At 35.6% G+C, this 27,601-nt stretch overlaps 1 protein-coding gene across 3 annotated transcripts in view; it reads right to left on the reverse strand.

Annotated features, from left to right (window-relative positions):
- Positions 1-27,601, reverse strand: part of LOC140143012 (glycine receptor subunit alpha-2-like) — a 159,628-nt gene that overhangs the window by 106,946 nt on the left and 25,081 nt on the right. For 2 of the 3 annotated variants that reach the window (XM_072165041.1, XM_072165042.1), the window contains exons 2-3: positions 3,289-3,374; positions 2,268-2,335 (exon numbers count right to left, since the gene is read on the reverse strand). The exons of the other annotated variant lie outside the window; for it this stretch is intronic. In XM_072165041.1, the coding sequence (XP_072021142.1) occupies positions 2,268-2,335; positions 3,289-3,374 (154 nt within the window). The remainder of the gene's footprint in view (positions 1-2,267; positions 2,336-3,288; positions 3,375-27,601) is intronic. 3 annotated transcript variants of the gene reach the window in all.

Below are 27,601 nucleotides of genomic sequence, written 5' to 3' on the forward strand. Positions count from 1 at the left end.
CCGACGAATTCCCTTGAAATAGCGTAGGGATTAACTGTATATCATCTGACTGGCTTTCAACTATCTAATCCTTTGCGTAACACAATAATATTTTAACTATATGTATAACTACGAAGGGGAGTTGCAGTATAGTAATATTAGTATACTTGGTACCAATGTATAGCTCTATGTGTCCTCTACCCATTGATACTAGCATAAGTACAATGTGCATTGTCGCTATAATGTCTTAAGGAGCACGCCCTCCCAGAAATGATAAATCACACGAACATGTGAGTTTTATCAAATTTCTGATGAATATGAAAGGAACGAATTACAACCAGATGGTATCGACTCACTAGCTATGAATCGTGGTTCTTGAGAAACTTTGTAGTAACCCTGCTATTAAAAAATGAAACGAAAACATTTTATACTCGCTTCAAAGTAGCTTTTCATAAAACAAAGAAATGTCAGTTGAATATGGCAGGTATGCCGTAGTATTAATAACAACTTGTTACAAATCAGAACCTTTTGGTTGCACTATTATTATGTTTTGAAATGAAGTGTTTTCTCCAGTGTACGACACCTTTATTGAAAAAGTCCTCATTTTAATTAAACCAAATCGACACATAAACAGATTAGTTTTTGCTTTTAAATAGCGAGGGTGAAGAAATAGCCATGATTACAGCAATCTCATTCCGAGGGACAACGTTCAATGACTGCAACTCATTGACTATATCATAAACATTAACCTCCACAGACACGAGTTTCTATACCCAACATATTCACACATCTCATTCTTGTAGTATAGTTCGTTGAAGAACATCGCCCTTGAACATTGCGATGGAATAGAAAGTGTAGTGTAAGTGATATCTTGATTTGAAATGTAAACTGTAATAACGGATATCAAGTTACAGATGAAGCGATTCGATGATGATGGTCAAAATATTATGAAAGAGAAGTAATCTCGAGGAGTAATTATGGCAGTGCGGTAAGCACTACTCCCCATTTCAGAAAAATACAGCACTAATTTTTGGGGCTTAAAAAATATACTCTTTTGCCAAATGAAACATAGCTCAATCCTAAACCCTTTACTTAGTACTTACTTTACTTACTAACTGGCAATTAAAACAAATTAGAAATAATGGCCACAAACGTGTTGTCAAGGTGTTTTTTGAATCATGTGACATGTCAGTCTAATTTCAGGTTATGCATTCTACATTTTGGAAAACACATTTTCTTTTATCCATTATTACCAGTAATCAGAATTAGCATTACATATTATATCAATGACCTAACTTTTAAGCATATACTACAAAGTCCTTGAATTTTCTGACTGAATTTGTCAAAAACTATGCAAACTCCCCTCAAACTGCAGGACTAATCAAATTTGACTTTTATTGCCAGTTATAACTAACTAAATGATTAGGATTTAGCTATATTTCATTTGGCAAAAAAAAAGTGCTGGAATGGGGAGTAAGATCTCAAACATATTCATATGTAACCCCAGCAAACACAAAACGTTTTCGACATCATTCGCAAAAGGTTATAAAAGGTTGTCAGAAAACCTTTAAATGTCGGGTTATATAAAGGGTATATTAAGAGTATAAAACGTTTTCATAACCTTAAAAAACATTTTTTGATAATCTACTGCTCAGCAAACAACAATGTTTTACGGGTTATATAAAGGGTATAAAAACGTTTTAATAACATTCCAAAAACATTCTTGAAAACTTGATACAAAACATTCTAAACAGAATGTTATTTTGGGGTTGAAAAAATATTTTGCTAAAAATGTTTGCCCAAAATATTTTCAATAACGTTTTAGAAACATTTCTGTGTTTGCTGGGTTCAAATATTTGAACATAATGTTATTTAAGTATTGACACAATATTTGGAAAAAATGTTTGCAAAATAGTTTACAAGAACATTTTTTGAAAACATTTAAAAATATTGTTGTAGTGTGTTTTCATACAAAACGTTTTAAACCGTTATCATGACCTTTATATAACCCGACATTTTAATGTTATTAAAACGTTTTAACCTAAACCAAAAGCCAAAATATAACTTATTTAAAACGTTTTTAAAACGTTTTTGTGTTTGCTGGGAAGGACACCGTTTATTAACCACAATTGTATACACATTCATAGAATGACCTTTGGACAGATTGGGTACCTAGACTCGTAATCCAAAACTTGAGGTTTATATTACTGCTATCGTTAAATGGATGTTATTGAACTCTGTAAATGGGAACGAGACCATTTGTACATATTGATAATATATGATCTTACCATGCTCGCAGCAGATATATCGCCTAAGCGTTCAACCTCCAACCCAAGGTCAACGTGAACCGGCGGACCTAATGAAGAGAGCAAGAATGTTCAACATTAAGTGATGTTCATGATCTTAATAACAGCTGCTTTTATGTAGAACGATAAAAGAAAAATAACTTTCTTGTGCATTGAAAAAAAGTGTTTTATACTTTGTCCACTTAAATGGCCTCAGTGATTCAGTAAAGTGAAAAAAAGTGTAAAGATTAAATTGTCAGTGTGGAAATCGTGACGAGGTACTTAGAACGGGGGCCTAATATTCATGTAGGTAACAGTTGAGAGACTTAAATATCTACTGGGTACTATCAGGACAGTAAAAAATGAAAGGGTAATGGGTAATTTGATTCCCAATAGGGACACTTTTCTAAATGCAATAACACTGCTTCGGTTTCCTCTGAAAAACTAAACTGACTACATGTATGCCTTTTAGCACTGAACTGTGCTAACCAAAACCAACCTCCTTACGCCCAAATAACGTAAGCTAATCGTAGGTCCATCTTGTACGCTCAGTTAGTGATACATTTTTTTACTCCAACACCTTACCCGGGGTAAACCGGTCACTTATTCCGAACTATACCATATCCAAAATATTTTGTTTTCTTTAATAATGTCAAATTTGAGCTCCATAAACTACACCTCAAGATCACCTGTTCGCAGGTTGCACGGATAGCCGTTTGTGCTGTGGTTCGAGGTGCATAATAGATCAGTTGTTTTAAGAACCTGGCATATGCGTCGTTTAATGATACACACGCCGAAAACAATATCTTATTGCATGTTAAATCTCTAGTCACGTGTGTAGCTTAGAAAATAAAAAGTAATTACTAAATCTGTAGGATTCAATTTACCGTATAAAACTCGATTTACCGTATTTTATACCGCATACGTAAAGACAATTAAAATCAGCTATTATTAGGATTACCTGTGATGAATTTTATGTGTTTTGGTTTTGCATATCACTTATAAATGTACACACATTACTTACCCCCATAATAAGGACGAAGTTTGCTTCCATCGTCATTCATTAACCTATGTAATGCCTTGCTCACATTTGTTGACTGTTGAAATGATCTGCATTTTAAAACAGAAAACAAAACAAAAAATACTTGCATTACTTTCGAATTCGAAGCAACGTAGAATATTATTAAACGCACACGTATTTACTGCACTTGGAACGTTTCTTTCATTCAAAATATAAAGTATATAAATTTTGATTCCCCGAATGCATCTTGCATGGGACCTATATAATTATGCCGTTTTTATATTACACCCGTAAATGTTAAAATAAATCACAATTTGATATTTGAAGCGGACAGAGAATCATGATTGCAGACACATCCAGTTGATGTCAAATTATATGGACAGGCTCAATGTGTTCTCGAAATATTACTGTTAAGGGCACAGCTGAATGAAAGTTTTACTGTAGCCACCATAACCAGTGATAACCAACGAAATGACAAGGATGAGAAACAACATGAAACAGAAGCTTTATTCTATAAAATTCTAGTTTTCATTGATGAATCAATGAAATTTGTGATGTCACTCATTGCGCATTTATACGGCGTATTTAAACTCATGCCTGTTTCTGTTAAGCGTCAGATATTACAGTACACGCTTACGATTTGAAGATGCGCCCAATAAAATGTGCAATGACTCGCTGAGATGAACATAAATTGTGCATAATAATATTAACATACTTATTGATAATGAATTAATTTTTATTTTAACCTGCGACCGTTAATCTGTTCATTAACAGATAGTAGTGTCTAGTTGGTTTCAGTAATTTCACACAAAAAAATAACACGTCCTGATAATACAAATGTCCTTTAAATTTCAATCAACTCCACCTTTACATACTATAGTTTTGACTTTTGAGAAAGTATATTATATTTCACGTCATGAAAATAGAGAAATATCAAATAGCCATTTTCTAATCTTGCCAATGTGCGATTTAATGTAAATCCAATGTGTGTATATAATTTTTCAATCCGAAAACAGAATTTGATATCATATCCTCAATACGTACAGTATGCACTTGGATATTCGCTAACCAGTTATCGACGGGATTGCGCAAGAAAAAAGTTATCTGTGAGAAATTTGAATAGCGATTGGGCAGTAGAAGAACTGTTTTTATTTGGCTTTGCCAAAATGGCGATTTTATTATGGCAACACCCTACATGTCTCACAGCACTCGTGAGCACACATGGGTATGATTGAAATGTTCCTAAAACTAAGAATATCATAAGCTTAACAAGTTGCCTTTTCACGGACTATAATTGAGCAAGGACGTAGCTTGCGATGCCATCGGGGCATCTTCATTCAACGTAGTTCTTACACTACTCCGATCACATGCAGAAAATGTAACCTTTTCAGTCGACTCTGAAAAGGCAACATTTTTAGTCCAATATGGATCTACACGCTGCTAAGAATATTACTTTTTATCTTACGCTATTGAATAGAGTAAGACAGTAGAATCACCCTCGTGTGTGGGGTGTGTTATTTAATTAAACTACTAAACATGGTTAAATGTGTGAAATAGATGCATTTGTAGGATTGTAGAAATTAAACTTGGTTAAATTTTGTGATTGCCAAATCCATAAAATGCACACTAGTTTTAGACTTTCGCCATCTCGGCTGATGGCTTCTTCAGAAATGACTATTGGGATCCACTTTCCCGCGGGTTTGGCCGCTGCTTCCGGCGATTTCATCATCTCTCGGAGGCTTAGTTCTTATAAGTGGATCGTATACATGGAAAAATCGGCCATAACGGACCAAATTGCAATTGAAAACCATGTCATCAATTGGGAGAGGCCGAAGCTACTCGACAAAGACGGGAACCAACAAACAAAACTTATCAGAGAAGCGATTTGGATTAGAAGGCGGGGGAACAAAACAGTCAACAGGGACATCGGCAACTACTCTCTAGACCATGTATACGATCCACTAAGTCTCTGAGAGATGAGAAAATTGCCGGAAGCAATGGCCAAACCTGCGGGAGAAGTGGATCCCAATGGTCATTCCTGAAGAAGCCATCAGCCGAGATGGCAAAAGTCGAAAACTAGTGAGTATTTTATGGATTTGGCAATCATAAAATTTAACCAAGTAGGATTAAATGTAATAAAGTAATTTGAAATCGCTTTCATTGTTTGACGTTTTCGTTAAAATGTCTCAACAATATAACAATTATATAGGATTATGTTTACTTTCTTGAAAGAAAAAGAGAAATATGGTCTACCTGCGGCTGTAGAAACTACATTAATGCGCTAAAACTCTACAGATTGGTATAAGATGCTGGGTTCCTTACATAAAACAAATCAGAAGTGGTACTCAAATGACAAAACAATAATAATTAAAATCTCCACTTAAATGTCACATAATACAAAATCAAAATACTCATAATGTCCCAAATAAAGAATTAGAAAACAATTCTATGAATAATCTATTAGAAGCGTCTAAGCTTTGCTTACGTGAACACTTTCAACATGATCATATCCTCAAATCTCTGTCTTTTTACACAGCCCCAGTTTCCCTTTAGTTCCATAGGTTGTGGTTGCGTTATAACACTATGGCCTGTATAAGATCAATCCTTGTATAAACCAGTAATTGCTCTCGACATACCACTCTCCCCATCTCTCATGAGCTACGGTTGTGTTACTACTTATGCAACACACCCATGCTATATTATGTGAAGACAGTACCACCGTTTTATAAAAAAATATTACCTGAAACAATTATTAAAATGTACACAGACGCTACTCCTTTCAGATACGTGAATGTTACTGTTGGAATTTTAATAGTCTCTCTGTTTGGTCTTACAGTTATATTAAACATTGAGGGCGCTATTTATTTTAGCAGATGTTTAAGACTTTAATGTAAACTGGCCAGTTGTAAAGGAAAAAGTATGGAATGAACAAGAAAACGAACAAATGGCTAATGAATGAAGTTAAAAGCAATAATAAATGAAAGTTTTATCAAAACCATTAAGATTTAGTAAGATATCTGATTTTTAAAACTCGTTAATAAAGCAATGGTTGATAAACGAAAAATACGTCTTACATGAATCGACAGTGAATGCATTTTTTCCATTTCCTTAACTGACTATTATAATACGTCTAAAACCCCTATTGCTTGCTGTAGACACTTACTTTGTCACAATTGATACATTGCCTTGTTTACCTGACCTATATTGGGAATGAATTAAACTTTAGGCTGTAAATCATCAAATAGGAAATTATGAACTGAACAAATCCAATTTGAATCACATAAACAACCTTTATCGATACAAGGGTAATATTAGAAATTTGATAATGGTCCCAGGTCACTTACTATAATATTTAGGCCTATATTACAATGACCGAATATCTCACAATAGGGTGTAGTCCCCATGCCAAAAAAAAAAACCACACCAAAAAAAATGCAATGTCAGCCATGTTGGAGAATAGTTCTAAAACATAGAGGGATATGTCTCTAGATCGATTCCACGACCATTCGGATTAAAACATCGCTATTTTTAAAAACGAAATGTATTACTCCCAAGATTAATTAGTCACTCTTATTTAGTAACTTCATTTGTTAAATTATGAGTTTGATTGAGAGCTCTCTATTATAGACTCTGTTTTGCTTGAAAAATTGTGTCAAAATCATGTTTGTATCAAAGGAATATATTACAAAACCATACCACATTACCAAAGCCTTCAAGCGAGTAAATGACTTTCTGGCGAATATGCTTAACTTAAGTTTATGCGCTAATTTGGCTGAAGCGAGATACTTGTGCACGGCTATTAACTCAGGTACGACCCTTCTGGTAAGATAATGTTCCCGTCATGCATGCTGAAATCGCGTTGGGTAGATAAACGTAAAGAAATAAAGTACAGTTGTTGTTTTTGAACAAAATAGGCAGGTAATTCGAATTTACGAGTGCCATACAATGATATGCAAGAAGAACCTCACATACAGGTACCTATACAAATGAAGCTATAAATCACCGGTTGACATTTTATTTTGGTTTGTTAAGCTATGTAAAAATTATGTGGAGGCTTTGAGAACATTACGTTTCACTACCTGGAGAGAATTGATCAAAAATTGAATTCCCTCCTGCAGGTTGATATCTGTCAATGAGTTAACCAGATCACAAGAATGTCATTATAGCTAAAGGCAGTATACACAAATGGGTCAAAGAGTTACATAAAAATGACCTTGTGTGGTATTCAAGGAAGCGAGTTTTGCCTGAGGCAATGTGTGGTTAAATGTTGATCCCTCACTACAAGAGTTATTACCGTCGATTTGATTAAAAAAGGAGGTTAGACATGGTCAAATCTCTCCAGTAGGTAACAAAACGTAATGTTAATAAGTCATTGGTCATAAAATGACGGGACCATTACCAAAGCGACCATATATTACAGAACTAAGTACCAATTGCAGATACGAATGTTGAATCATTCATGTAGTGGTGTAGTTTCCTTGTAATTATTATTTTATTTATTTCTTTATATATAAAATGAACAATAATCCATGAGGAGTGACACGTACAGGTCAATTATATAATATTGAATGGCTTGAGTGTGATATAAGAATATATTGCACGAGATAGAAAATATTGCACGAGTCGAAGACGAGTGCAATATTTTTCTATCGGGTGCAATATATTCTTGTATCACACGAAAATAAGCCATTCAATATTATTATTATTATTATTTATATCAGGCTTTTGCTATGCGGTAAAATGAAAATTTAAGCTTACCTAGCCACCGGGTTTAGCGAATGTGTATTGTAGTGTAAGCTTAACTTTTGACCTTCTTGTTTTCGGCTCTTTACTCTTCAAAGACAATTTCGGAATAATTATTTATAGGTTTATTTGTAGATGTGGATTATCATCCAGAATTGCCGCGAATTAAGTTTGTGATTTTACTTGCTTATACAGTACGATATCTCCTGTGAGCCGTTACGGTGTCTGTATAGTTGTGCTGTTGTATCATGATGCGTGTTGGTGCTGTCACCTTGGTAACGCGCGACGTGTACGAGGTACGCGTACAATATTAAAAAAATATTGTATTGCATCCGGGTATTTTGCAAAATATTGTACAATATACACTTTTATTGTATCGCTGCAAAGCCTGATATAAATAATAATATCTTATATAGGCACCTCTGCACTAAAAAAGACATGGGCCAAAATAGAGGTTGAGATCCGATCTGTTTTCAACAGTTTATCTTACATATATCATTACAATAAAATTATTTCCACCAACATAAATTATGTATATATACTAGTTCAAAAAGAAATTTAATGCCACACTTTCATTTCTTCAATTAAAAACACTAAGACCTTACATTCTGGCCCTATCAAATCAATACAGAATATTATTGATCTCAATTGAAGTTGATTCACCCATTCGTGTTTTTTTTTAATCATTAATGAAAATGCAAATGGCAAAGCGTTATTAACGTTTAAACTACTTTTCAACACCATGATATTTATATCTTAGAAAAATGTGTATAAGAAGACATTTGTGTCCATGTGGTACTTCCCATTTATATGGGTAGGTCACAGTAAGGCTTTGCACCCAGCCTCTTTGTTTGTAATGAGTACCGCAGGTTAGCTTCCCTGGTCAGGTAGTATCCTGGGCGGTATATGTATGTGTCTTTGAGTCATATGTGGCATGTTCTCAAATGAATCTTTCCTTATATAACAAATGAAGACCTGAGCGCAAGATGACCGTAACTCCACTTGGCCCCTAAACATGTATACACTAAAGTTGTGTATAGTTTCGTATAGTATGGTAATGTTTTATACATATTCAGGGCCCACACAAATCTTTCACACCCTTTCATGATGTTTTCACCCCGGAACATGTATTACAAATTTTAAAACTTTAGTGTTTGCATGTTGAGGGGCCAAGTGGACTTACGGTCTTCTTGCGCTCAGGTCTTGAAATGGTAATGAGACAAATTAAACGGAATAATCAGAAAAAAATTAGGGTGATCATGTAACTGATGCATGCGTGAACCATGTTTTGTACTTTGTTCTCAAAATTACAGGAAATGAATTTGGCAATCTTAGTTGGGTGACGATATGGTGTATTATTTATAAGACGATATGCTGTATTATTTACACTATTCAATTTCATTTGGATCTGTGTCTTTGTGTCATTTGTTACATGCTTTACCATTCAATCATTTATGATATATATCTGGTATATTATTTACAACATTTAATGTCATTTCGCTATGTGTCTTTGTGTCATCTGTAGCATGTTCTGCATTCAATCATTCCTTATATTTATATATATAATATATATATATATATATAGAGTCGTAGATAATAAGTAAAAACAGTACCAGTTTGTTGTATAAAACACACAAGAATGTATATATATATATATATATATATATATATATATATATATATATATATATATACCAGACGCAAAAAGAAACTCGCCAGTTATATTCATCCTGGCTGTTCAATAACTTGATAATTTTGAATTATTCTGAAATGAAAAGATATGCGCCTCCAAAGCCTCAAACCCCAAAATCAAAAGTTGCATTTTCAACGATTTTCAATGGGAACGCATCGTTGTACAGGGTGGGCCATTAAAAAGTTCACACTTTTTTGATGGCTTATTTCTCAAAAGTGCAAACACATATTGAAATAAGTTGAACATATTTGTAAACCTCTATGTCTGGACAGTCATTGCTGCAAAGGGCATTAACATCCATGGTCTAATTACAAAATGGCGGCCATTTGAAGCAAGGGGGTCAAAAACCACTTTGCACACACGTAAGTCAAATGGAGCGGATGATCACACGATATATGGTGGTCGCTGGTTCACACCACAATGGATTAGGAACAAAGGAAGAAAAATAACAGTACGCATGAAAGTTCTGTCAATATTTCTCTTGTAAATTAACCATATTTAAATAAATATTTCTTTTTCAAACAGAATATGTAGCCTTCCAGTTGAACAGAATATGTAACAGTAGCTTTAAATAATCTGTGCAGTTAACGTTTGTTTGCAGTCGCATTCTAGATAATGTGCATAATTTTATACCCGAGTCTTCATGATGGTTATTGCACTATAACATAAATCTTATATAGAGATATAACAAGATAAATTTATAAATAGGTGTCAGGAATGTCTCTCCTTCTCTTCGGAAATTATTTCTTCATATAGACACATGTAAACCGTAGCAGTGCTTCAATGGAAACGAGTTATTTGTCTCAAATTGTCATGAAATTAAAAATATTGCACTAGAAAAGTAAGAATACAAGTAAAATCATATTTGACTCTGATAAAAATAGCTCTGTTCTTCATTACTGCTTATCGTGGTTCCATAAAGTCACGTATTTATGCATGCCACAGTGAAAATGCTTCTGTCTTTAAAGTGTTCTTATCGTCTTTCAACGTGGCCTCCTTGCTCGCGAATACAAATCATCGCACGATCGTACATATGGTGAACTGCTCTTGAAGTAACCCTGGTGCGTCGGATCCTTGTGAACGCATCTGTAATACGTCTCCTCAGCTCCCGCAAATTCCTTGGCGGACCTTCGGCATACACAGACGCCTTGACATCACCCCAAAGCCAGAAGTCCAAAGGTGTCAGATCAGGACTCCTCGGAGGCCACTCCACATGATGTCCAAGGCCGACAACACGATGCGGGAACAACTCCTGCAATCTGTCTCTAACAGCGATAAGACGGTGGGCTGGCGCTCCGTCTTGAAAGAACCACGCCCTGCGGATGGCCCCGTTCGCTTGCTGTCCAAATATTTGGACCAGTTGAGGCTCTAGTTGATCATTGATTATGTCGAGGTAAACGTTTCCATTTATGTTCTGGTCAACGAATATCGGTCCTATCAACCGGTTGTTTCCTGTGACGGCTGCGCGAACACTAACTTTGCGTTTGTCATGTGGAACGTTAAAAGCAAAGTCTCTCGGAGGATTGCCTTTCGGTGCATACATCCGTACGTTTTGAGAAGAGACAGACCCGTCCATTTGAAAGTTTGCCTCGTCAACAAAAACAGCGGTATCAAGAAAGCGACGTGCTCTGTTAACTAATCAGTTACAAAACTGAAGTCGCCGATTCGGATCTCCTGGTTGCAGTCCATGACGCTTAAGGATCTTGTAAGGGTGCCATTCGATATCATGAGTGATGATTCGTCTGAACGTTGTCTTTGGAATATGGGGACAATTGTTCCGTCGAGTACTCAATCTTGGGTTAGCTTGCAGCTTCTAACATCGGCAATGTGATTGGCTGATCTTCCTGTTCGTGGTCTCCCACTGTTAGATTTGTTCGATTGAGAACAGTTCCATGTAAGTGAAACTTTTGTTTAATATTATAGATGTGTCGGCGACTAGGAAGTCTGGTATTCGGAAACTGGTTCGGCCATGCATTCAGGACAGAGCGCACATTTCCGGTTCTTGAAATTTCCTCCTCGATGAAAATTCGTTCCTCCTTTGTAAACTGCCGCATTTTGAACAGCAACAATCACCTCAAAGTACTTACACGGGTATCTCTAACATGATTGACAAGAACGCACGCAAGGCATTTTAAATTTGAAGTTCCCTCCAAAACTAGTGTATTTGTTATGTAAATGAGCATGTCCAATCAGCCTTTTGTGTCAATTTCACAGGTGAATGATTTTCAAACAGTAAACAACTCATACACGCATGAGTCCGATGATCCCGGCAATGACACTCAAGTAAATGCATATAGAGTCATCAAACTTTTTAAAACTTGCTTAAGCCTAAAAACTTAATATGCATGATCATTGTCTATAGTCTTACGTGTGTGCAAAGTGGTTTTTGACTTCTCTGCTTTAAATGGTCACCATTTTGTAATTAGACCATGGATGTTAATGCCCTTTTCAGCAATGACAGTCCAAACATAGAGGTTTACAAATATGTTCAAGTTATTTCAATATGTGTTTTCATTTTTGAGAAATAAGCCATCGAAAAAGTGTGAACTTTTTAATGGCCCACCCTGTATTGCACACAAGCACCACGGGCCAATCGATAAAGTACACACCCCAACATGCACAATTGAATCGTTAAAATGGCAACTTTTCATAATTTTGAATAACTTGACCAAAGTGGCATCAAATGTCTTTGTTTTTAAAATAAGTAACAAAATCATGCGGTGATAAATGAAAGTTGCTGTTCAAATTGAAAAAAAAATAAGGGTCTTTGGGTGGCAGATCTAAAGGAAATTAGGGGGTCTTCGGGTGACAGAGCATGTATTCGTAAAAAACATGGGGTCTTTGGGTGAGAGCGACGCTGAAAAGGGGGTCTCAACAGCCCTACATACGCGTCACCTCCAAAGTTGGAGTGCCCCCTCCCCGGGGATTATCTTCACTACGATCATGACAGCATAATTTAGTTTTACAATTTTTAACATTAAGATTGATTAATAATCTTCTTTGAAAAAAGCAAAGGAACGTAAACTGTGAAGAAAAATTGTAACAAAGAACAAGGGGAGATGAGCAAGGAATAAAAACTAATGACATATATAATCATGCCTAAAAGACGATGTAAAACTTCTCAGTGTGTAATAAAAATAACAGTCAGTCCGCTTTTCCACACCACTTATTGTTTGAGTAGCAAAGGGTTGATGTTAAAGCAGTTTCATCAAAAATAAAGCAATCTCGACCATTTTTTTGTGATGTGAAAACTAAGAAAACGGGTTACCTCAAAACTGTTATTTTCAAATGCGAACATCTAAAATGTGACAGAAGCTGAGACATTCAGAATTTTAATTATGTGAATTAGGTTTATTCTTAAGTCTGTGCAGAGCTCTGTTAATTGTCACAAGTTTGTGACTTCCTATGAATTCGTATTGCTATTGAGGACTAATGGGAATAAATAAAACATACCGTACCAGTTGGCTCTTAAAGGCAGATGTCTATGTAAAACAAAATAACACAGAATCTCCTTATTCCTGACAGAGCTCAATATTTAGTCAATAGCATTATTAGTGACATCTGAACGATTAACTCGGCGATTGTTCCGTGTGCGAAATAACACAGAATCGCCTTCTTCCTGACAGAGCTCAATAAGTCATTATCATGATAAGTGACATTTCAATGATTTATACCCGGTGATTGCCCAGTGTGCGAAATGTCCATCATTATCTGTAGCAATTAAGTATTTTCTTTATTTAAACAGGTGAAAGATCTGTTTTTGGGCGGGTGCGGCGTGATGGATGTGCAAAATGAAGACCTAATTGAAGCCATTTGGTGGACCATTTTGGCACTATTATTGTGTAAAATTTTAGCTTGAAACAGCTGAAAAATTGTGAAATGACGGCCTAATAAGCGATTTGTGGACAAGTCTTCACTCAAACAGAAGCGAAGGCGACCACTTGTTTATGTATACGCAGGGGGGTGTCTGAGGGGGGATGTTCCCCTCTGAGAAGTAAGAAACTTTTGCAAAATGAAGACCTAATTGAAGCCATTTGGTGGACCATTTTGATACTATTATTGTGTAAAATATTAGCTTGAAACAGCTGAAAAACTGTGAAATGAGGGCCTAACTTGTGGACAAGTCTTCACTAAAACAGAAGCGAAAGGGACCACTTGTTTATGTATACGCAGGGGGGTGTATGAGGGGGGATGTTCCGCCCTCAGACGTTGGAAAATTTTGCAAAATGAAGGTCCAATTGAAGTCATTTGGTGCATAATTTTTACACTGTTATCATAAAAACAAACCAAAAAAGGGACCGAACTCAATTTGCAAAATTTTACTTGAGATTTGAGATTCGGAATTATTACTAAAGCATGCATGGATTGATGTTGAAGTCAGCATTGAGTCCGTCTTAAAACTGACTTTGGTGATAAAATGTCACGGGCCCTGCATATCGACGGGCCCGCAGTACAGGCTTTTGGGCAGTGGACCCGCCTTCAAGCAATTTGCCCAAAATAATCACAAGCCTATAATTTATACGATCGACCCGGCTGTGCGGATTTTTAGGTATGGACAGTGATACTGATGGGGGCCTACGCAATTACGTGCAATTTAACATTTTTTCTTCTCTTTTACTCTTCTCTTTTTCTCTTCTCTTTTTCTCCCTTTCTCCCTTTCTCTTCTCTCCTTTCCTTTTTTTTTTTTTTGGGGGTGGGGACCAAAATGTGGGGGACATTTGATATTGTGTCCCCCCCACTTTGAAAAGTGAGGGGGACGTGTCCCCCTGTCCCCCACCCGATTTACGCCCTTGCCTATACCTATTAATGCATGTTGCTCCATAATATCGTATTAACGAAAACATGATTTCAAATAATATCTAAAACCGGTGATCTAAAGTTAAATAGTCATATGACACCGTGGTAAACGATCAATGTTGTAAATTGAACTAATACAATCTGACGCTTTAACCACAGTCTTGGCATTATGTTATCCTGTTGTACCTGAAAAATGCACTTCAAATCACATTAGGTAAAACAAATGCCACATTTTTGGGTATTATTCTGTCTCACCGTAAGACATCAAGAATGTTTTTTTAAGCAAAAAGCGTACTTACTCTGTAAAATATATCTTATTATTACCCACCGATCAAAAAAAAGTTATATTATGGTTACGTCGATTTTTGAATCCATGTGCGGATTGTGTTTTGGCTAAATGAAACGTGTGCTAAATTTGATACGTTGACTAACCGGTCTATTTAACGGACTATACATGTACACGCACGGACGGAAGTTATGTAGGTCCAAGTCTGGGTCGCAGAGGTCGAAGGTTTTATTTGAACAGAACTAGTGTCTTGAAACAGACGTGATCAACTGGTGCGGTGACTTCTCCGTAGTCCACTTGCCAATTGTGCATACTCCGACTATTACATTAAGCTTAAAACTCTGATTCAATTATTTGTGCACAATTGATAGATTTCCACATTTTTTGGTGGCTACTTTTGTGAGCCAAGTACAAAAAGCAGTTGCGCGAAGTCCGGTGCTTGTTATTGTTGTACCTCCTTACATATGCTAGGTTTTACTTGACAAGGAGTATAGCAACATTAAAATGGATACCCCACAGTACACGCCAGAGCAAAGAGCCTTTCTTGTTGCAGTCCCCCTTCACTTGGCGCTATTTATAAAAATTTTGCGAAGTGTCAGATAACTGGAACGAGTCGTAATCTGAACAGAGAACATTGTGGTCGCCCCCGAACAGGAAGATCTGCTCCTACCAGTCCGTAACACTCTGCAGGCGGGCAAGCAGGAGGTCAAATTAGCTGCCATCGAAATGGACTTGGAATACTATCTGCAACCTTTAACAGAATAACTCGTTTATGACTTTCGATACCATCCCTATCAGACGATAAGGAGACATCAACTTCAGCAAGCAGATCACCAACGTCGCACTGTGTTCCGTCCGTGGCTTTTTGCCCGTCCTCTACATTTCCTGGAGGATTTTATCATTGGCGATGAAGCAGAGTTTGCATTAAATGTTTACACGAGTCCTTCTGCAGATCTTGATGAACTTCAGAGACACATAATTGCACAATATGACATTCGCGGGCAGGACATACCTCTCATTAGACGTGGTGTGGACGCCATGTTGAGAAGACCAGAAATCTGCATACAGATGAATTGTGGGCATGTGGAAGACTAAGACTAAAACTGTCAATAACTGTAAACATTTTAGAAAGTGATGAGACTTTTTTTGTGATTTGTATGTTGTTTTGATTTTAATTGAATTCGCGCAACTGCTTTTTGTACTCGGATCACAAAAGTAGCCACCAAATTCTTATTATGGGTCACACGCCAGTGATTTAGTTATCTAGAGAATTTTGACCAAAGACCTCATACTTTTTAATCCAGCGGCATTTTTCAAACTGTATACTTAATTTCCATACACCCTGTACAAAAAGCAACCAGGAACCCCGCCAAAAACGACAACAAAAGCAAGCAAACAAACAAACAAACAAAAACGAGACTGATTATTTTGTGGTCCCCGTTTTAGGGATCAGTCCCGGGTTTGAGTCACCGTTTTCGGGATACACTTTGTTGGTCAATGAATCTTCTTTCATGTTTATCTATCAATGCAATTAGAGCGTCCACGAATGAGAATCCCATATGTTACTTGCTGATGGCAGACAATAAGTGATTACGGTTGGTTTCCAGCATGTAACCTTGCTGTAGGGCATTCTCCGATGTCAATTTATAGAGTACATTTAGACGGTCACATAAAGGCCGGTCATTTAGACAGTCACATAAAAAGTAACGCAGCCGTTATAAATACGCATATAGCTTCAGATTTTTTCATCGTTTTCACAATAATTTAACATATGAAAAACGATGGTTTATTTTGGAATATTGTTCAATATTAGCAACACAGTCACAGTAGTTTTTTTTTAAAAAGATACCAAAACTTAAAAAATGTTTCATTTTACAGCGACCAATGTTTATTACGCAGGTGTTGTGACATGTTACACCCTAAATGATCTTCGCGCTGAAAATACACACTATTTACTGCAACTTTGAAAACTCGGGTGATTTTCATTATAAAAACAATACCTGACCTCCGAACTTTACGTAAATGCACTACCTTTAATGTACCTAGAGTGCTGCTCAGCAGTCTTCAGTTATTAGTCGTCTGTATTGGACAACACGAGATTGGGTTACATTATAGGAAGATAACTCGACTTCTTCAAGGGCTCGGCCACCCACCTTTGTACAGTATATTTGTGGGACCTGAGCACACATCTGACACACCAAATTACATTCTGAATACAAGGAATGCCCTTCTGATATCAAATATTTTTTATTGTTTTGAAAGTCGAGATAAAATACAAACTTCAATTAATCCAAATTATTTAAAAAAAAAATATTTTTTATTCTTAAAGGTCAACGAAATATGATAAACTAGATAGACTTTACATATCTTATGCTACGTACTTAAAGTGTATATTGCTGGAATTAAAAGCCAACTATTATTATGATGTACATAATTTATTTTTGCACTCTTCCAGAAGTGCATCAACTACACGAGGCTCTAGCCTTAACTAGCTGATCAGATCCATTCGGTGATTTTATGTTTAAAATTTCAAGTGAAATATATATATATAAATACAAAACGCACATATAATACTAGTCAATATATCACGCTGAACTCCAAAGCTAGTGCCGGTGACTCGAGGTAGATATATATATATATGAACTATATACTCTGATCAACTCATAATAGGCAGGACTCATAACATTGTGGAGTGATATAGAATGGCGTGACGCGAGCCGTGCGCAGCACCTGAGCGAACTGCGTATTACGTGATTGATGCACGCTTTTGTGAATGTACACGGGCGGAAGTTGTGACTTTACTGATTCGCGCAATAACAAAAAAACCGAATAATTTTGCCTATTGAGCTGATAATAACATAGTATTATATTTGTTCAATATTCAATAATTATAGAGTTTCGGATTTTTTGCCCAATTGTTGCTTTTCAAATGTTCTTTTATTACTGTTATTAGTTGTGATCTTTAACATTCCATTAATGGTATCGATTTTACATTGCAACGGACACTGGACATATCGGATACATGTTTAATGCTCTGTTAAACATTATGTGTTTAAGGTTACATTACATGGCCAATGTTCTGGTTGCGCGTGTGAAGAAATGTTTTAACCTTGGGCAAGTATCATTTCCTAATGTCAAAACATTGCTGTCGACTATAATACGCCTAATACTATTTAGATGTCTAAAGTAGTCTCGTTACAAGTCAGTGTGCTTTAATATTTGTTGATTGGTTGTTTTTTTGCTATCGAGCTTTTTGGGCTTTTAAGTCCGTAAATTAGGCCAACCAAATTAAGAAAAATCAGGGATTAACCCACCACTAATTTCAATAGAAACGATTTAATCATCATTCATTTCATAAAATTATGTTAAAGAACATATCAAAAGTCCCCAAATTCCAAGTAGTGGAACAAAGCCTAATTTGCATAAATCCAAAATGGCCACTTATGCAGGGGGAAAATTCAAAGTTGGTCAAATCTTTGTTAAACCATACCAATATCTTGCTCTTATTATAAGGATTCAGAAAAAGTATAGTTTGACCAGTCTCCGACATACAGTTCTTGAGTTGTAGGCAAAAGGGTCAAAGGTCAAATTTTGGGGTCCACAGTCGTTTACAATCAAAATGTGCTCCCATCTTAATCCAACATATGTTCTTTCGGCAAAAATAAATCAACATGAGAAAAGATGCATTGTTTTGGATGTTTTGTTTCATGAGTTACATTACAAAATAGGTCAAGGTCAACATGACTCAATGTAATTTGATTTTCTTTACCATGTTACCAATGTAACAAACCACCTGAGATATGGGCAAACTATTCTTTTTTAAATGTTTTTGCAAGCGGAGCAATATGAAACCATTTTTATTAAAATCAGAGATTTTTTCAATTTTTGTCCCCCTGTGGAATTGAAATTTTGACATTTGACCTTTTCCCCCATAGCTCAAGAAATATATATCGGAGATAGGTCAAACTATACTTTTTTTTAATCCTTATGACAAAAGGAATACATTGGTTTGGTTTTTAACAACAATCAACCAAATCTGAAATTTAACCCCTGCATAAGCGGCCATTTTGGATTTATACAAATTAGGCACTGTCCCACTACTTGGACTTTTAAGGACTTTTAATATGTTCTTTAATATACTTGTCTGAAATGAATGGTGATTAAATAGTTTTTGTTGCTATGAGTTTATAAAAAAAATGTGATTTAACGTGCGCTTCATCTAAGCATGACCTAGTTATCAGCACACTTCAATAAATATTCTGCTGCCATTAGGATATATCAGAATCATTTCCGCTTCACCAAGTCTGCAACTAATGCGCAGATACTCTCAGCGACTTAGATTGTGATTACCCCCAGCAACTCCTTGGCTGGAGTGAAGCAATTGGGCATTCAGCTATCTTGCTCAAGGACGCAACACACTGGCCGTGGCGTGGCTCGAACCCGCAACATTTTGATTATCAAGCACGCGCCCCAACCATCAGGCCACCGTGCTTCCCACACACACACTATAACGTCATAATGTGTGCATGCCCTCACAAAATTGGGAAATCTAAAACAAAGACAAAAATACAAACACAATTTAATTTCGGCTACAAATTCCAGGAACAAACAATTTTCACCGGAATTCTACTAAATATGAACCAAATGACTTTTTTTGACAGAAATGTTAAGCTTCAAGTCGAATAATTTCGCAATTGAAAATACCAGAATTGACGGTGTGGAACGCCAACCTTACCCTTATGGGTACGGCCATACCCCGGGTAAGATAATGGGTTCAAATCGCTTTCACTATGAAAGGATCGATCTATATATCTGAATTCATTTGCATAGTCCCTCTTTGTGGGACTAAGGTAATAATAATTAAATCATGGAATTTAGTACTTTGCCACTCTCTACAACGCGCTATGCAATATAGAACTATTTTAGAACTTTATTATAGAACGGCTTGAAATAAAACTATTACAATGTAAGCGTTAGTATGTGACATTGCAGAGTAATGACTGATGAAGTTGACCCAACAACAGCTTAGGCGTGGATGTTTTAATAGAAGTATAGGCAAGCAAAATAATACACATGACGAATAAACGACTGGGAATGAGAGTAAGGTGTGATTTCAGGGCGGCATTCATATTTGTCATGGATTATGGGAGTGAGTGGCGGCGTTTCAATAACAACAGCTGTAGACAAAGCAACAGGGAAGTTACAATTGAAATTTGCAAAGGTAATCAAAGCCAAACAAGAACAACGTGAACTTCAAAATAAAGGTTAAACATGACGTGTTATCCAGATAGGGAAGTATCTAAAAATGTTACAATCTGTTTTTTTATTATGATTATAATTATATGGCATAGAATATGGCAAGTCGTGTACTAGGAGTTTAGTAGTATTATAGTAAAAACGTTGTGTAATTTATGATCTGGTTCAAATGACCTGCTGGAAGCTGGGTATGTATACTTACCTATGTGGTCAAAGGAATTGGCATATGTTAGACAGAAACATAATTATGGTACAAGTTTTAAACGGGTCAATCGTGAGTTGGGACACAATAATTTATGAAGATGTGTCAATTATTATTTCCGTTATTATTTATCGCTCAGATAAATCCGCCTGATAGCTCGTATACCTGCCCATTGAAATATTGAATAAGTTTGTCATGTCTTGGACCTCTAACCCGAGTTTTAATCTGAGATGAAAGTGCATTATCTGTTTCCTTCAATCCCTCTGTGTGTATATCTTTTCAAGAAAGCATACCCTGTTTATTTTGGTTTTTATTGGTTATGAAGTATTATGCTTTAATTTTAATAATAAAGCAACATAATTTTTAGAAACCTTAAAGAGTGGAACTCAACATACAAGCTACTGTGTTGATACCTCTTAATGCATTAATGAATGTAGAAGCAACATGGGAGCATTTATATTGTAATGTAATACTATCATCCATCTTTTCATGGACCAGATTTATTAACAGTTCAAGGAGATGTTTATTATGATTGTAAGTGATATTCTCTTCATGAAAGGTATGTTTACAGTGTATTTCATTATAGAAAGAAATTGTCAGACAAGTCAAAGTCAAAATCAACTCCAGCTCCCCAGTGTATCATCAGATAATGTTCATTGATGACAAGCTATGTAGTTTATAATTATAAGCTTATATAAGTTTCAAATATTTTTTTATAGCGAATAAGCATTTAATGAATCATGAAATTGAAATGAAGATTAATATCGCTTGACATTTTGATATCATCATAATACGCTCCGTCTGATGCATTGGATGCCTAATTCATTTATTAACACTAACTTACTGAGGAAAATTTGTATAACACGTCGTATGAAATGGGTTGCTCTTGTCACCTTGGATTTTCTTTCTTCTTTCTGAATCATCTGGTGGTGTATTTTTGCAAATTAGTGCTTCGGATCAAAACCTGTATGCCCCTCGTAGGACCAGGGTTAAAAAGCTTTGTGAAATGAACTTTGTAAGCTTAGGCATTAGAAACAAACTAGTTCGATCTTTCGATAGACCATCGATGCTTGGTCGATCCTTTTTATTTATGAAATCACTTAATTTACAATTGTTAATTGTGATAAAGTGGTAATTTGTTCTAGTGCTATTGACCAATATATATTTAGCGTTAATTCTGATTAATTAGTTGATAGTTCATTAATAACAAGCATCGAAGCAGCATAAACGGTCGATCCAAAGATCGAACAAATTTGTTTCTGGTGCCTAACTCTTGCCTAACTGTTTAAATGGTTCTTCCCCTGGCCTGTATATTGACATAAAAGGATCATCACATATCCGTACATATTAGAAATACCAATTTGGCAATTTTCTATGATACACAGTTGAAAGCATACATAGGCCCATGCTGTAAATTATCATTCCACATGGAACTATAATGACACTGCTAAGGGCTGGTATGTTTGTGCATCGAATTAGAATGACCAATTTGTTTTTCATTTTAACATCTGGTTTTTTTTCTGCATGGGCCTTTAAATGGATATAATTTACATACATATCAAAGGAGACATTGAATTGTAAGCCCGTCTTATAAATGAAATCAATCTCTTTCATTAGAGTGAAAGAAATGTGTCCAGAGAGAAAAGCCTGACTGACATTATATTGATATAATTATGCATGTGATGCGATCAAGCAAAATCAATCGGAACTCGGAAATATTAAATTTTCAGTTTCTTATAGGATAGTAAAAACATTTACAAAGCTGCATTTTGCAACAAACCCCATTGAAAGTAAACATTTTCTGTAAAACATTTTTGTTTGCTGAGCAGTAGATTATCAAAAACTGTTTTTTAAGGTTATGAAAACGTTTTATACTTTTAATAATACCCTTTATATAACCCGACATTTAAACGTTTTCTGACAACCTTTTATAACCTTTTGCGAATTATGTCGAAAACGTTTGGTGTTTGCTGGGTATGCGGGTATGGTGAATGTCTGGCAGACATTCCATCAATATATAGCGAGGTGGACACTTTTGAATATAGACTTACAGACCCTGAGGACAGATTGCAGAGCTCAATCGTGCTCCAAGAGTAAACTGGATTAGCTAAAGTGAGCTAGTCAGTTAGCTATATCAATGCGATGGCGCGATGGCGTATAAAAAGTGAGATATCAATTTGTAATTTCATGTTATCAACTGCTGTATAATAAGTCAAAGTTGTTTTCAGAAATGGAACTGGTAATGTTCATCCAACGAATATAATAATTTCACCCAAAAAGCTATTATTAAAAGAAGCAATAATATACTTCACTTCCATGCGTCATCCTGTACGCCAATTAGAATGTATTTTTTGTATTGAATATAAATACGTTCTTACCGAAATCTTGCAGTGGATATTGTAGTAATGAAGGAAATTTATTGACCATACCAAGTTAAAATGCGTATATTTTGGTAAGCCACTGTATCATCAGCGTCCTTGCTGTATTTTAAAGTTAATAATGCATGTTAATTTTCTTGATACCAACACACCGTGCATCACACCAGACTACTCACATTATGGTAAAAGTCAAAATATTAGTGTGTCTGATATCACAATATAGTATAGAAACAGCAATGAAGTGCTTTTAATACTACAGCCTGTCTCAAAAAAAAATTGTGCAAGTGAAAAGCGCCCTCTCTGGCAATTAGAAAATACCGTTAACATAGTCTTAGCTCTGAACTGCCGTTTGTTCTGTTCAATTTGCTTGTTTTAATCTCGAGATTAAATGGTCGAGATCAAAAATGGTTCATTGGACACCCAAGCATGGGAGGCGGAAACCTGGAAGACCTGCTCTGACCTACATTGACATTCTGAAAAATGACACTGGACTGGAGGCAGCAGACTTCAAGACAGCAATGGAGGACAGGAAGTTGTGGAAAGCCATCACAGTTCGAGGACACCACTCGAATTAAGCAAGTAAGCAAGTAAGCAATCTCGAGATATGTTTAGTTAAAGACGAAAGGGTAAAATCACAATTGTGCCACTTTTACTAGGGAAGAGGGCTTTACATGTAACAGTGATAGCATCAAGTTTATCAAGAGTTCCTTCGTGAAATCAAAAGAATGCATCAATAACACAATACAAAATTTGTTTGACTGTTTTTACTGTTTTATCATGATGCAGGAATGATGATTCTCTTTTTCCACTTACAAGAGATTAAAAGATAAATAAATATTTCACATTCTGCTGTAAAAATTAAATATATGTGCATGTCAATGATTTTATCATGATTTTATCATGGTAAATCATGCTGTTCTCTTAGTCACTTAAGACATGTTAAAAGACAAACACATATTGCGCACTTAAACATGTTATAGGTTAATGAACGCGTATTGCTTGTTGGGAGAGATATTAGACAAAATAATGCACGCGTGCTGATGTTGATGTGTCTAAAACATGCGCCCCGAAAGGAGGAGTGCAATAGACGCATCAACATCAGCTATCATTGATTTACATGTACAGCTCTCTTCCCTAGTAAAAGTGGCACAATTGTGATTTTACCCTTTCGTTGTTAATTAAACATATCTCGAATAAATTGAATAGAACAAACGGCATTCGAGAGCTAAGACTACGCCCGTGACGTTGATGTAAGCATTATGTCACAACGGTATTCTCTAATTGCCATAGAGGGCGCTTTTTACTTGCACAATTCTTTTTGAGACAGGCTGTATAACCTTTACTTTGGTAAATTTATCCATTGCTTGGTCGGCCCAACTGGCATTTCCCCCTAAAACATTTACCCTCTTGGCAAGTCAAGAACAAGCCGGTATTCAGAGCATAAGCTACTACAAGATAAGCTAATCAAACAGGATATATATTGAATTTTGAAAGTTCTTTGCAGTGCGTGAAGTGTTCTGGGAAAGCATATGTTAAAGCGCTTTACTATTACTGCGCGGTCAGCTCTACAAGTACATTCAACACGTGATGAATGCTGTGGTATGTAAATAAGCAAAATTGATGTATCACGTTCAATGCTATGCATATAAATACAAATGAAGAAGCCATTGAAGGCTCCATTGAAGCACCCATACATAAACTATGGTATTCCACATTTGGGACATTTCGACAAGCTTTGAAGTATAATTGACAAATTGGCAATGCGTCTCATTTATGGCTATACACTATTCCTCTTGATATTTAGTATGCTCATCAACCCAGTAATATCTGGTAATATCTGGTAATATGCTCATCAACCCAGTAATATCGACGACACAGTAATATCGATTTGATAGTTTCTTTACACTGGCATACAGAATGCACACAATCATTCCAATAAATGAAGTCCTTAAGGGGGTACTACACCCCTGCCCAATTTTATGCCTGTTTTTGCATTTTTCTCAAAAATTATAGGGCATTGGTGACAAATAAGATATGTATATTATAGGGGCAAGGACTACAACTACTGCACTGGAAATTTGATTTCAGCACAGACAACAGTTGTGGAGTTACAGTCAAAAATGAGGGAAACCAATATTTGATCAATAAATCAATAACTGCTTGACTTGAGTTTTCAGTGCAGTAGTTGTAGTCCTTGCCCCTATAATATGCATATCTTACTTGTCACCAATGCGCTATAATTTTTGAGAAAAAAATAGGTACAAAATTGGCCAGGGGTGTAGTACCCCCTTAAATGAATTATAATCACAATTGACAACAGCACTGGTTGTTTATTTAAGCTAATCTGTTACAAAAAGTAATTCAGTTACAGATATTTGACAGATCTGTTGTTTTAGCGATATCAGTACGCGTAGTATATTTGATGACATGCAAAGTCGCTATTATCGTAGATTTACCGGTGCCTGGTGCACCTTTAAATATTGAAGTTGTTACAATGCTGTTATTTTTGCATATGGAATGAGCTACATGGTTCAAAAGAAATAACCCACCCCTAAAATTGCAAATCATTTGCATGAATTTCCTATATTCAACACCACTGTGGTGTAAATTTAACACCAATGGGTGTTGTTGGAACATATTTTACACTGCGGCGATGTTCTGAGAGGTTCACACTCTTTCGTATAGAAGTGATACCGGTTCGGGTGTTGAAATTATAATTTTTAATCATTGTTAACATCTTAATCAATGAGTGTGAATTGTTTCTGTTGCTTCTGTTGATTTCCACCCAAATAATATATCACTTAGATCTACAATAAAGTCCACGCAGTGTACATTTTTGTATTTACACCACGCGGTGTTAATCTAAGAATCTAACACCGTAAGTTACCACCAGAATATTCAACAGCAGCTTGGTGTTAAATATTCAACACCGGAGTTTTTGCAGTGTATCAGAACAATTCCGTTAAAACTAACTTCCGAATAAATAGGCGATATTTCTTAGAATAATTTTACAAGAGTAAAATGAAAATTATGGGTTTTACTGTGGAAACCAATGGTGGGCCTCACCAACACCCCGAGTAAGTTGGCGGGGTAAAAATGTTATCACAAAGATTAGCGCAAAGGAAAGAGCTACGATTAGCATAAGTCGTGTTGTTGTAAACACGTGCATTTTTCATGCCGGATGAAACTATGGTTGTTGGAACCATTAAATATCTGTTATACTAAACTCGGGTCATACTTAAATTTCGTCACAACTAGAAAATGGTGATTACATAAAAAAAAGAATAATAATACATTTTGAACAATATTGTACAAAAATGCAAAACCTGTTTAAAGCCATAATGTACGATACAGTTTTTTGAATGGATTGTTTTGTCAAACATGCCTTTTGTTCATCTTTGAAATGTTTGAAATGGTTACAGGTGTCCCAAGTTATACTCTATTAAAAATTGTTTGTACAACAAAAGAACAACTTTGAATTAAAGTCGTACTTCAAATAGTACATTATATGCCCTATAGAGATCTACTACTATTATTACTTAATTATTTAATATTTTGAAAAATAACTAATTAACCTAAATGGAATTTCTGTAGTTGTAAATCACCTGTAAATAACTGTAACACACGAATTGCAACACCAACTGTATGTTAACAGTTTTAAGTACCCCTTCTAGTGTATCTATAGAACCCATATTAAAGATTTGGCAGATTTTTATGTTGTATACATCCTTGTGGCGATTCCAAAGCGTATACGCTAATATGTTTCCTTGCAGAGGTAAATGGTGAAGTTTGACCAAACAACAGCTTAGGCTTGGATGTTTTAATAGAATACAGACAAGTACAATAATACAAATGAAGAATAAACGACTGGGAATGAGAGTAAGGTGTGATTTCAAGGCGGCAGTAATGTTTGTCATGGATTAGAGGAGTGAGTAACGGCGTTTCAATAACAACCGCTGTAGACAAAGCAACAGGGAAGTTACAATTAAAATTTACAAAGGTAATTAAAGCCAAACAAGAGCAGCGTGAACTTCAAAATAACGGTCAAACATCTTGTGACTTGCTATCAAGATAAGGATGTATCTTAAAATGTAACTTTTTTGTTATCATAATTATAAAAATAAGGTAGTGTATTAAAGCGTACAATCGAACAATACAATATGACATGTCCTGTTCTTGACGTTTAGTAGTGTTTAGTAATAACGTTGTATAATTTATGACCTGGTTCAAATGAACTGCAAAAAGCAGGGTATGCAATTGAATACATGAATACAAAAGCCACCTAAGTCCATGCGAAGTTATTTTGAGAGAAAAACCCGTGTATCATTTTAATTCCTTCAGTTAGATTTACCTGGTCAATATGGTAAGTTTTACGTGCAAATGAGTGGATTAACTTCCTGTATTAGGTATGACGATTAGCATTTCAGGGACTTCGTGGGGTTCATTTTAAATTTTGGACTTAGGTGGTTTTTTGAATCATATACAAAGACAACAATGTTAGAATGAGATTACCACTAGTAAGATAATACAAAATAAAGCACACAGGTATGTATAATGTTGATAAGCATTCTGCCATGTAATATAAACCACACACTTTCCTTTATTAAACCCATTTCTTGTTCAAAAGTCACTCTCTAGCAATGAATGTGTTACAAGTGGACTTTTATACATACTGGATTTCAATCAATGTGTTACAAGACTCAAATCATGGAATTGGGTGATTCTTTCATACATGCTATTTTTCACATGCCCAATAGACACAGAGAATAAATTTGAGTTGTTCTTTCATGCATATGACAGGCCTATGTATAGCAACAATTTCCCATGCTTAACTCACTTTGGCCAAAGTATGGACTTAGGTGGCTATTGTATTCATATATTCAATTACATATGTGGTCAGAGGTAATGACATGTTAGACAGAAACATAATTATGTGTCTACATGTTGCATATAACTTAAAC

Source organism: Amphiura filiformis, chromosome 20, assembly GCF_039555335.1.
Source record: "Amphiura filiformis chromosome 20, Afil_fr2py, whole genome shotgun sequence".
In the NCBI taxonomy this organism is placed as follows: Eukaryota; Metazoa; Echinodermata; class Ophiuroidea; order Amphilepidida; family Amphiuridae; genus Amphiura; species Amphiura filiformis.